Genomic DNA, 12,695 nt, shown 5'->3' with positions numbered 1-12,695 from the left:
TATGTTCCATGTGGGATTCACTTAAATGGTAGGCCTCAAACCAACTCATACCTCTTCTCTTATTACGAGTAGTATTGGTATTGGATACCAGTGGTGTTTAATACTTTTTATAAGTGGCGTTTTATGATTAGTTAATAATATTTTTTTTTTATGTTATATGAGACTTGATATTTAATTATACTAATAATAGTATGATACCAGAAAGATGCTAAGTATCAGTGATGCTTTTTAGTAATTTTTTATTATGAAACATTTCCATATGGATTTAAGTTTGCCTTTTTGAATTTCTTTAATAATTTGGACACTTTTTTGACTATGAATCTAACCCTTTTTATTTTTTTAATATTTATATAAAAAGAAATAATTTTATTATAATATATATTTTTTTAATCTATGACCAAAGTCCAACTAGACAATGCATCTTCCCTTGTTTTTGTTTGTTTATTGTTTCTTTATTTAAATATGTATACATTATTTGTCGATATAAATTTTATGGGAAGGTAGGGATTTGATTATTCATATTGTTATGTTATGATAATTGAAAATTCTTTGGCACAATTTAAGGAAAAATTATAATATCTAATTGTGTTTATATAATGATGTTTAGTGTTAGTTATTTATGGGATTTTGTAGATTTTAAGGAAATATGAAACATTAAGTGAGAGTCGAAATAAGAGTTTAAACAGTTTATTGTACGTAAATATATATTGTTTTAAAAAATAATTATGCGGGTAACAATTGTTTAATTTTGATTTTGATACCATAAATAATTTTAAATAACTATTTGAATATTGTAATATAATTTTAAAATTAGAGTTATAATTGCAAAAGTCCTATTGGATTGGGAATATAGTTTTAAAATAAACATATACTCTTTTAAGATAAGATTAATAAAGAATGTCCAAAACTAAGTTTTCTATTTAAACAATAAAAGTGAATTAGAAGTACAAATATTTTCTAAAAATAAGGAATCTCTTGGTATTGACATGTGAGCCAATGATTCAAATTTAGTTGAAATCTTTCAATCATGGTCTATAAAAATTGTTCTATTTCAATTAATTACTTTTTATATTTAAGTTTTAAAATGGTTATTTTCAACTATAGTCCCTTTTTAATGTTTTTTTAGTTATATGAAAAAATGGTTACTAAAAAAGAAATGAGTCTATTTGGAAACTTTTTTAGAACAAAAAGAACATTTTTAGTCACACAAAAAATGTGAGTTTCTTGTTGAAAGAAAAATCATGTAAAGAAGTTCAAGAAAGTGATACTAATAATCAATAATAATAATAAAAAAAACTTCTCAAAAAATAATATGAAATAAATTATGACTAAAATAACATAAAATATTACTTAAAATACATATTATTATTCAAATAAAAAGCTAAAATTGTTAAAGTAGGCTCTTAATGAGCTTACTTTTTTGTGTATTGGAGAATATTCCACCATGTTTGTTGATTGATATTGTACTTGATGACTAAAATTAATTAAGAAATTATATAATAACAATAGTAATAATAAAAAGCTAATTTGCCAACTATATAATTTCTTTTTTATATTAAATTTTTTAAAAGAAAAGTAATGTGAAGACTTCAATTAATAAGAATGACCCATGTATCTTGTGACCTTGTTGTATGCAATAATTGAGGGAGGGACATATTAAATAAAAATAAAATATATTTTAAAATTATATTACACTTCAAAATCTTATAAAGGCCCCCTATTTTCCTAATTTTTTTAAATATATCTTTGATTTATATTCTTATAAAATTTACATATTAAATAAAAATAAAATAAAATATAATTTAAATTTAAGATAAAAAATTAAAATAAAGAATTACATGAAATTTTATTAGATAAAAAATAAAAAAAATATACATGATTTTAAAATATATATATTTAAAAAAAATATAAAGTAATTATTTAAATAAACATAAAATAATGTAACAAAATAAACTTAAAAATGTTAAGAGAGACTTATTAAAATCAATTTAAGTTTTTTTTTTTTTTTTTTTTTTTTTAAATATTGAGGTATACTTATATATTTAATGTAAAAACATATATACTGAAATTGTAAAAAATAAAAACAAAAAGATCTATAATAGACCATACACACCTCAAGTGAGACAACATATCTTTTACTACAATCATTAAACAAAAACAAAAACAAAATAATCAAGTGGCATATGTAAGTATTGACTTTTCCCAATAATTTTATCAAATAATGTACCAAAAATTTTAAGAATTTTTTTTTTTATATGTTATAAATTGCTAAAATGTTAATTATGAGCCAGTATTGTATTACATGACAAATATACCCCTATTTAAAATTTCTCCAAAAATATACTTGAACCGACACAAAATTAAAATTAAAATATTTAAAAAATATAATTGATAAATATGAATTGAAAAAGGGTCAAAATCTCATATGACTAGATTGGAAATTTCTCTAGTATATATTGACACAACTACACAACAAACCAAAATTGACATGTGCCTTGAAAGTAACATGGTCATCACTCTTCTCTTAGTCCTTTTCATTAATTTTATTTTATTTTTTTAATTTCTTTTTTGTCTTTTATATCTTAAGAAAAAAGAAAATAAATACTATTTAGTATCTCCAATTTTGTAAAAATTATTTATTAAATATTTTATTTTAATAAATAGTAAATTAAATTTTATATTTTTTAAAATAGTCTTAAATAATATCTTGAATTAATTTTTTTAAAATAAAACTTAATAATAACCAAATCTAAAAATATTATTATGACAAAATTAGTTACATTTACTGTATTGGTTCATGTTAAGAATTATTTTTAAATTAAATTATATTAAAAAAAATTATTGAAAAATTAAACTCAAGATCTTATTTATACTATTATAAAAAATACAAAGTCTATTTTTTCATTTAACAAAATAAAACTGAAAATCTAATAAGTAACTTTTGCAAAACACAAGCTAAAATAGTATTCTTAAAAAATAATAATTAAAAAAAAAACATCTCATATTTCTAGATCAATTAAATAAAAATCAATATTAGTGAATATCCAGTTATAAATAATAATCTATAAAATATGATTGAGATTTGAGAAAGTATATATGATACTATACTATATATATCTCTACTTCATTTACTATTTCAGAAGCTTTGGTTGTTAGTTTACCTACCAAATTATCTTCTATTAAAAAATGGTCTCTGACACAAAAGTGTCATTTTAAATGTAACACTCCCATATTTGTGCTAATATTTAATAATAATATTATTAATGATATTCACCAAATAATAATAATAATAATAATAATAATAATAATAATAATAATAATAATAAATATAATTTGCGATCAAACTTCTTAAATTTTTAATTTTAACACAATCAAACTTCGATTCTGTTTTGGTCTCCACTTTGGCATCTACTATGGTCTGTTAAATATTAATGTGGACTGCCACTGTGTCCAGAAATGTACACGTGTAAATTTTAATTGATACCTTAAAATTCAATATTGAGAATTAATCGTGCCAAACTTAAAGGTTTAAGGAGTTTGACTGCAAATTATCCTAATAATAATAATTTGTAATAAGTTTAACATGAATGAGAGACCAAATTTAGTGTCTAGAACAAAGAGGCAGCCATAATCGCAAATGCCTCCTTTAATTCATGTCTGTCAACAGGCTCACCTACGTTTACTTTCTTGCGTTAGTCCACGACACGTCTTTTTAATACTATATCACAAACTAAAATTGGACATAACATTTGCCTCCAAAAAAGAAAGGCAAGTGTAGCACAATGTTCAAATTGCACGAAGTTTTATACGTCACACCATCAAAACAATACAAATACCGTTAATAATAGAGTAAAGATATATGCACACAAAATATACATCAAAACAGTTCTCACTCTCTTAGTAATAACACTGTTTTTTAAAATAGTTAGAGCACTCCCAACAACTTCTCTACTCTACACTTTAAAATACATCACCAAAACTTCACTTATTTTACCTCAAACTTTTATATTACACCATACATCAACTTCTCTATATTTTCTTTACATCAACTTTTATATTAAACAATAAAGATATCAGTCGAAACTATTCTAAACCACTGGTCATAGACATAACTTAGTAATATCTCAATATCTCTCACAAAGAGAAAGTTTCAAATTCGAATCCTCCCTCCCTCTCTAATATTTCAAAACCAATAATAATAATAATAATTATAAAAAAACAGTAAATCCTATCTCAACTAAATATAACATATAACTTTTGGTACATAATTTGTATTCACATATCATTAGTCAAAATAATAATAGAGGAGTTTTTGGCATGTGTTTAGTAGGGATGGAATAGGAAGAGGAATAAGATAGAAGTAGAAGAGAGTTGATCCCACAAATAATAGATGAAGGGTTTTATAGAAGAGAGGTTGCACATGCAGCCATTAAGAGGGGTGTCTTGTAGTGGCCTTAGCCAGCCACCCTTAGATTTACAAAGATTAAAATTAAAGACCCACGTACGTATGGTTTTAAGCAACAAAACAAACACACACACAGCCTTATCATTTCCTTGTCTCTTTCTATGTTTCATATTATATACAAACATAACATATATATATGTATAATGTATGTATGCATGTATGGACAGATGGTGACATCCCACCTTACACTATCAATTGTTTTTTTCTTTTTGACATTTTATTGCATTAAGTATGCAAATCTCATATTATTAAGTTTTGGATTTAGAACCAAATTTAAAAGAATAATCTTGTTAGTTGTTAAGTAAACAAACAATTTTCCCCCATATAAAATTATGTACTAAGTTTTGCTTGTTATTAGCCAAACTAATATAATCATCACTTAAGTGTTTTCCACATTTTTTAATTATGGAATTATAGGAAATTTAGGGCAAAAATTCCTATGCAGTTCACTTTGTTGCATTTAAATCTCTATGTAAATTTTTTTGTGGCAAAAATCTTTATGTAATTCGTTTTCGGGAGCAAAAATCCCAACATCAGTCCCTGAGATGGTAACAACAAAGGGACTAACATTGTAACAAAATGATTACATAGAGATTTTGCCGCAAATTTTTTTACATAAGGATGTAAATGCAACAAAGAGAACTGTACAAGTATTTACACCGTAAATATCCCTATAAAATACCCTAATATATTTGAAGATTAATAATACATGCACCAAAATATTACCTATTTGAAGTAAATGTAATTGGTTGAAACAAACTGTTACATCATTGTGTGGAATATTTTGGTGTACATATTGTATTTGAATGTGACCTATGTTGAACAGCATCATTATAAATAGCAAGCAATGTGTTGCTGTTCATTAATGATTTTGCACTAGAATTTGAATTTAAACATTAATGTAAATTGGAACCAAATCCATCAACAAGGCCAATTAGTTCAAACAAGTTCATATTTGAATTGGAGGCAAGAAGTTAACTCGAGTGGGGCCAAAATGAAAAAAGTATTTTTTGCAGGGGGCCAATTACAAAAATTTTCACAAGACAGCTAGAAATTTATTTACATCTTCTTCAGCAAATCTAATTTTGATCTATCAATATGTCTACAGATAAATATATTTATAATCAGATATTACCTCACACAGAAGCAGTGAAATTCTCTTCATTTTGGATTCAACTTGTTCTTGAAGTGGTTTCCTTCTTACCGCGCTAGCTGTATTTGATCAAAGAAACGATATAGATGTTTCACTGAAAAAGGAAATACCAAAAGGTTTAATCTTTGTAATCCATGTCCAGTAGTTGGTATGCTTTTTTTTTTGGTTTCAATACAACAAAAACTTTTACATGAAAATTGAAAAGTGGACTTGGTGAGTGTATTAAAATATACAATATGAAACATCAAAAAGAAATTAAAAAATAGTACCAAACTGTTATGTAGTGCCAAAACAAACCAAATTGTTGTGTTTGACCAGGAGGTTTCATGTCATTGGTTAAAAAAAATACCATACAAAATGATAATAGGATTTTTCAGTAGGAAATTAATCTGGAAGAGCCACATCACAGAATGTTTGTAAAAATAATTAACAAGCATATAGTTCAGATTTGCTAAAAAAACCATTGAGAGTAGAAAAATGTGCAAACTCTCTCTTGCAACACAATCCAAAGGCTCTATTTTGTGTAGTAACACATCCTTTTTTACCTTGAGTCTTTATGACCAATATTACATGAATTGCAGGAAAGTAGTTTATAGGAAAATTCTTAAGCGAGAGTATCACTTTCGCTCCTACGGTAGAGACATTTTTTAGGTATATAGAGAATTGTAAACCGATTTTTTTAAATAACAGCATGCATTATAATCATAGTAGGTATCTTGTCTACTTTGGAAAAATTCTGAATAATTTATAGTGCAAAAAATATGATTCAAATAGTCAATTGTATGCACGCCTTTTTTTATTTTATACGCGTCCAACTAATTATTTTAAACTTTATTTTTAATGTCGTAAATTATTCAGAAATTCTCGAAAACAAACATGATGCCTATACCTGTCGTATAAAAAAAAGTAGAATATAATTTCCCTAGATACCAAAAACAGAAAACGCTACTACGGTAGGGGCAAAAGTGATGCCCCCATGTAAAAAGCTCCCTATATGTATATTTTTTTTTCTAATCTGATTACTATTGCACAGCACAAAATTCAACCTGTCTTTCTACCATTAAGTCTATGTGATTCAATATTTCAGGAATTGCAGGAAATTTAGTTACCTCTTTCTCAATTATGAATACAAGACACCGTTCATTTCCTCGACGCAGTGGAATAATCTCTAACCATCAAGATCTCACTACATAACTTTCGGGGCACTTGTTCTAGTGCTTTTCCTTCTTGCCATGCTTGCCCGATAGACACTCCTGGTCCCAGGTGACGAACGTATACAACAACTTGATCGTTGAAAGGATAGGGATGTTTAGCTGAAACAAAATGTAGCAAAATTCATGTTTAGTAGCTAAATACAGTTAGTACTTAAGTCATTATCATTGAAAGGAACAATACACTTGTCTTCTTTAAAATAGACTTAGTACTCATGGAGATTTTAGTAACTAGAGACTCTCACCTGGTCTAGGAAAGCCTTGTGGGTAATCATGGATATCAAATTGCCCATCCCCGAATTCGTAAGCAAAATCACAAGGTTGCTCAGTGGACATTACTTCCTTATAATTCTTCAATGCGAAATACAGTGGACTCCAGTTACTTGCAAGTTGTTCTAAAACTGATCCACCTGAGTTGTTCAAAACAATTTAGCAACACGAGAAGACTTGATACCGAAGAAAAACAATTCTGAAGTGCTGGTTCATAAAACCCTTCAAAGACTGAACTAAAGACCAGAACTAGATGAAGCCATATTGTAGAATGAAAATGCATTTACAATAAAATGATTGTAAACACAAGTAAGGAAAATAGAACTGACATTTCTATATAGCTTGTGCTATGAGGAAATATACTTAAAATTTTGTAAAATGCATTTTAAAAGAGCTCCTATTCATACCAATAACAACAAATACACAAGCTATCTATATTAACTTAAAAATTTAATGCATAATATGGATTTATTAACAGTTAATATGAGGCCTTTATATGGTTGGAGTGTTGAACTGACATTATAGGTCAATAGCAAATTTTACAACACAGGGAAGCCCAAGTGAGTTAGAGAAACATTAATTAAAGCATATTTCCTAAATTAAGTGCCTCATGTTGTTAATTTCTCGAGTTTCTGGCGGGTAAAGATTAAACAAACTTACCAATAAATCTTCCATAGATATTCCCATCTTTACAAGAAAATAATGCCTGAATTCATTAGAAAATTAAGTTGCTTCAGCAAGGCATCAAAAATGTAATTATTAGACAATAAAAATAAAACATGAACCCCATGGACATAGTATTTACCTTCTTAAAGGAATTTATCCAAGCAATGGGCATTGGTCCTATTCAACAAAGTTCAATATAAAAAGCATCAGTTTCCATTTCCTGTAACTTCATATAAATTGTTGTGACTGAATACAAAAGAAAACCCGAAAAACATAGCAAGTGCCCATTTATCATGCAACACACTCACACCACAGAAGAGAAAAATCACCACATAAAAGTGTCGTAACATATGCCACTACATGCTAGCAAATGCATATATTCTCAGAAATGAAAAACCATGTTGCTATGAGTATGCATATTCAAATACACAATCTGCAGACCACAATATGTGTCTGCTTGAGCATCTGTAATTTTTCCCTGACAACAACGATTGGACTCACCTCCGGTTGTTCGACAATGATAACATTCAAGTGACATTCCACCATCTTCACCAGAGAACAAGTTGAACTCACTTCTCTTAGCTAACTTGGGATCCTCATATCGCGTGCCAGCTATCTGCCATGCTCTTGAAATGTGACTGCATTATATTTACCCGATCGTTTTCAAATTAACTATACAGAATTACAAGATCATATGCAAATATAAAGTTTCTTTTCCTAGTAAATGAAGAAATAAATGAGTACATTCGCCCTTGTAGAAATGTAAAATGAAATCAAAGTAACACAACTTTTTAAGATTTTAACATATTATAAGACTAACAGAGGGGTTAGCAAGTGCAGCAATCGATGACGCCTTTCTTCAGGAATATCTTCAATCTTTTTCCTGAGATTCAAAATAATAAACAACAGAGTGAATGTGTGAAGAAGAGCATCTTCATTATAAACATTGTCATTTCACATTTCACTTCGAAACAATGTTAATATGAGAAAAGAAAAAAAAACTAGAAATAGGTCTGAACTGGTGGCCACACTAAAGATAAAGCAACAACTGAAACTGTACAACATGAAGATGAAACATAATTCTTGTTAATATCAAAATCTTCTAATCTATGTTTTTTATCTACAGCTGACCATCACCTTTAAATTTCAAAAAGCTAAAGAGAAACAAACACAATTGAATACTTAAGATGAACAATGCAACATAAGCAAAGAAATAACAATTCTAAACTAACATGAAAAATCACCAAAATGTTGAATCAATTATGTAATGTGTATCCAAACATTAAGAGCAAGCCCTTTCCAAAGAACAATGAAATAAACAATTAGAATTATTAATGGCAGAGAAGAGAACACTGACCACATATAGACAGCTGGGTTATATGAAGCAGGGTCCAAAGGAATTAACTCCTTTGGAGGATCAAGAAAAGTCACAATGTCTTGCTCATCTAAGAAAACCCTTTTCCCATTTGGAAGAATTTCATATGGTTTCTCATCCCAAGGAGACCCATAAGCACTCACTCCACCATTAATGGAGCTAACTGAACCACGAGTAGTACTACTACTGCTACTACTACTTATCTTACATCGTTTATACAACTCAAAGCCTGCAAAACCCAAACAAATGACCAAAATCAACTCAAATGATTAATTCTTTATCAAATTAATAGGTATTTTACTAATAGAATCATGCCCCTGAATTATTAGCGATGTTAAATATTCTCCCTCAACTAAATATATTTAACAAAAATCTAGTATTTCACTAACATTCAAAGCTGAAAAATGAAATATTTAACATCAATAACAATTTTTCTACCAAAATTCATGAGACAAAATAACTATAATATCCATTTTAGCTCAAACACTAAAACCAAAATACTTGAACAAAAGGTACTTATAGCAAGAAAACAATTGATTATCTCAGTCTACAAGCTCAATTTCTGAACGGATAAAAGAAAAACTAGACCTGTTTGGTAAGCGAGAAAATGATGGAAAACACTACTAGACTGTAAAGAGTAAACTAATAGATAAGAGTACCTTGAGAAATACGATATGGAAAGTTGAGTTTGCCGGAGAATGGAGAGTGGTGAGAAGCGGAGAGGAGTGGAAGAGGATGACGGAAGGTTGGCGTTGATGATTTTGCCGCCATTGAAATTCAGCCAAGAAACGAAGAAAGAGAAGAGAGTTTCATTTTCGTAATTCATTGATGAGTTCTTCATTATTATCGTTTTTACAAGTTTTATGTCGTTTTATGCAATCGATGTCGTTTTCTTAGTTTTCTTTTTTGAGAAATATGTCGTTTTCTTAATTCATTGATCAGCTCTTTATTATTATCGTTTTGACGAGTTTTATTGTCGTTTTCATGTTCATTGTCGTTTTATTAGTTTTCTTTTTGATAAATATGGCGTTTTCTTTAATTCATTGATGAGCTCTTTAATACTGTCGTTTTTACTAGTTTTATGTCGTTTTATCCAATCGATGTCGTTTATAGTTTTCTTTTTTGAGAAAGATGTCATTTTCGTAATTCATTGATGAGCTCTTTATTATTGTCGTTTTACGAGTTTTAATGTCGTTTTCTTAGTTTTCTTTTTTGAGATATATGTCGTTTTCTTTATTCATTGATGACCTCTTTATTATTGTCGTTTTACGAGATTTATTGTCGTTTTTCATGTATATTGTCGTTTCAATCAATCGATGTCGTTTTCTTATTCCATTGATGAGCTCTTCATTATTGTCGTTATATCAAAATTTATTATCGTTTATGAGACTAGAAAAAAGCAGGGACTCCTGAAGAGAGAGATCAAGTCGAAGAGGCTCGCCACAATTTCTACAAAAATCGTTACAAAGTCACTCCCTCCAGTGATCTCATCTCCCGATTTCAGTCCTAACAAAAAAGCGATTCCAAGCTACTGCATTGACGTCTTTCTCAAGCAAACTGGTCAATATATGAGGAAACCCAACAAATGCATTTCTTTCGTAAGTACAATCAAATTATATTTTAACTAATATATTTTATGTATTTAAATATTTTAAAGTCATAAAAAGATCAGATCTGAATGATATCTCAGATCCTCATTTGGATTGGACTTAAAACTCGATTATGAGACGAGTTTCTTTTTTGTTTTTGAATTAAATCTTCTTTTCCTTTTAGATATTCATATGAGTTATGAATTTTAGAAATATCTTTTCGAACTCAAAATTTTAATCCCTTAAATTTTCTTGGCCCGTGAGACCCCAATTTCTCCATAGGAGACAGATTTCTAAAACATAGTAACACTATTCTTCTAGTTTATACTATTTTATTTTTCATTTTGTACCACAGATTGTATATACATACAGTATGTGAATCTAGATAACACTAGTCCTTTAGTTTTAGATTCATTAGGATTGTTTGTAGTTGGTTTGTTGGGAAATTTACGTTGGTTTCTTTTTGAGTTAGTGAAAGGCCTATAGATTTTAAAATTTTTGCTTGAATGTTTGCACAGTGTGATGAAGTTTTTGAGTTAAATTTTTTAAATTTAGTTTTGAGCTTGGGAGATCTCGGTCAGTGTCGTGTTGAGTTGAAGGCTGAAATGGTGGATAGTTGATTTCATCTTGTTGTTTGTTATTGATTTTGTTCTTTTTTGGGTGAACTGATATAATGGGATACACTGTTAATTTTGTTATAGATTTGTTTTATATTAATTTTGTTCTATTTTGCGCCATTATTTATGGCTTTGGCGCCTTACAAGGCTTTAGCACCTATTATATGGTTGGCCCCTAATTATTTAGGGTAATTTGTTTAAATTTTCATGTTTTTTGGTATTGAATGTATAAGAAAATTTTGACAGAAGAATATTTTAAAGTTAAAGTTATGCACTATACAGATTTATTAGTGAGAATAAAAAGATTATTTTAGTTAAGGTATGATTTAAAGAATATTTTAAACTGAAATAAAGTTTAAGAGGGTTTATTTTAAATGCTAATTCCTATTAGCTATATTTTGGTTTATATTCTTTAAGGAATTTTCGTGTTTGGAATTTTAGTATTCAGATTCTAATATTATAATTAATTAAATAAATTGTAGAATAAGAATCTTGAGGATCTTGTAATATAAGGAGGTGGGAACACTAATGGTCTAATGAGAATATATTGCTTCAGATATATTTGGGAAGTCAAATTATTATGGAATTCTTGTTTATTCTCAATATTATGGGAATGTACCAAAATTATTACATTATTTGTATTTTTAAATAATTTCTGGATGAGTGGTATTAGTTTTTATGGAAGTACAAATTTGATGGATGAGCTGCGCCATTGTTTATGGCTTTGGTGCCTTTCAAGGTTTTCGCGCCTGATTTATGGCTGGCCCCTAATTATTTAGGATAATTTGGGTAAAATTACAAGATATCATTAATTATAAAAAATATTATAAAATTTAATAGCTAACAATTATGATATGTAATTATGAGATTATTGCCTCATTAGTTTATTATAGATAACATAATATTAATTTTCGTATATAAATTATAAATGTGAGATTTTGTAATTAATTGGAGGTAGGAACATTTATTGTGAATAGAGAATATTTTGTTTTATTTTATTTTTATTTTTGGAAAGATATTGAAATAAATGAGAAGTAAATGCTAATGAAGTATTGAGATTATTGCCTTATTAGTTGTATAGGAAGATACTAATATGAATGGTTTTTATAATAATTTGAATGGTATAATAATTAGGAGGTAATCTTTTTAAATAATAAATAAGGAAGCATTATGTCATAATACCGAATTGGATTAATTAATATTAATTTAATATTATTAATTAAATGTATAATTAAGTGGTATTAGAAAAAAATGTATTTTGAATGTGAAGAGTGCAATCTTAAATTTTAAGGATATTAATACAATTTTGATTTAATTTAGGCTGAATAAAGATTATAGATACCATGTTT

The 12,695-nt window shown here is 27.7% G+C and overlaps 1 protein-coding gene across 2 annotated transcripts; it reads right to left on the bottom strand.

Annotated features, from left to right (window-relative positions):
- Positions 1-5,399: 5,399 nt before the first annotated feature.
- On the bottom strand, positions 5,400-9,980 carry LOC115715304 (uncharacterized). Of its 2 annotated transcripts, none has more exons than XM_030644155.2 (9): positions 9,800-9,980; positions 9,123-9,369; positions 8,586-8,648; positions 8,267-8,403; positions 7,905-7,942; positions 7,760-7,805; positions 7,075-7,239; positions 6,728-6,931; positions 5,400-5,712 (listed from the first exon to the last, which is right to left on the bottom strand). In XM_030644155.2, exons 1-8 carry the CDS (start codon positions 9,909-9,911, stop codon positions 6,759-6,761), a joined length of 981 nt encoding a protein of 326 aa, XP_030500015.2. In that variant the 5' UTR covers positions 9,912-9,980; the 3' UTR covers positions 5,400-5,712; positions 6,728-6,758. The 2 variants fall into 2 exon arrangements, with proteins under 2 accessions (XP_030500015.2, XP_030500016.2); XM_030644156.2 differs by having other exon boundaries at positions 5,400-5,677.
- Positions 9,981-12,695: the final 2,715 nt, after the last annotated feature.

Source organism: Cannabis sativa, chromosome 4 (genome assembly GCF_029168945.1).
Source record: "Cannabis sativa cultivar Pink pepper isolate KNU-18-1 chromosome 4, ASM2916894v1, whole genome shotgun sequence".
Classification (NCBI taxonomy): Eukaryota; Viridiplantae; Streptophyta; class Magnoliopsida; order Rosales; family Cannabaceae; genus Cannabis; species Cannabis sativa.
This window is presented reverse-complemented; position numbering and strand designations above follow the sequence as displayed.

Coding starts and splice junctions, on each gene's coding strand:
- LOC115715304 (XM_030644155.2), bottom strand. CDS start 9,911: ATGGCGGCAAAATCATCAACGCCAACCTTCCGTCATCCTCTTCCACTC. Junction 7,240..7,759: donor TATCTATGGAAGATTTATTG/GTAAGTTTGTTT, acceptor TGAACAACTCAG/GTGGATCAGTTTTAGAACAA. Junction 6,932..7,074: donor ACAAGGCTTTCCTAGACCAG/GTGAGAGTCTCT, acceptor ATTTTGTTTCAG/CTAAACATCCCTATCCTTTC.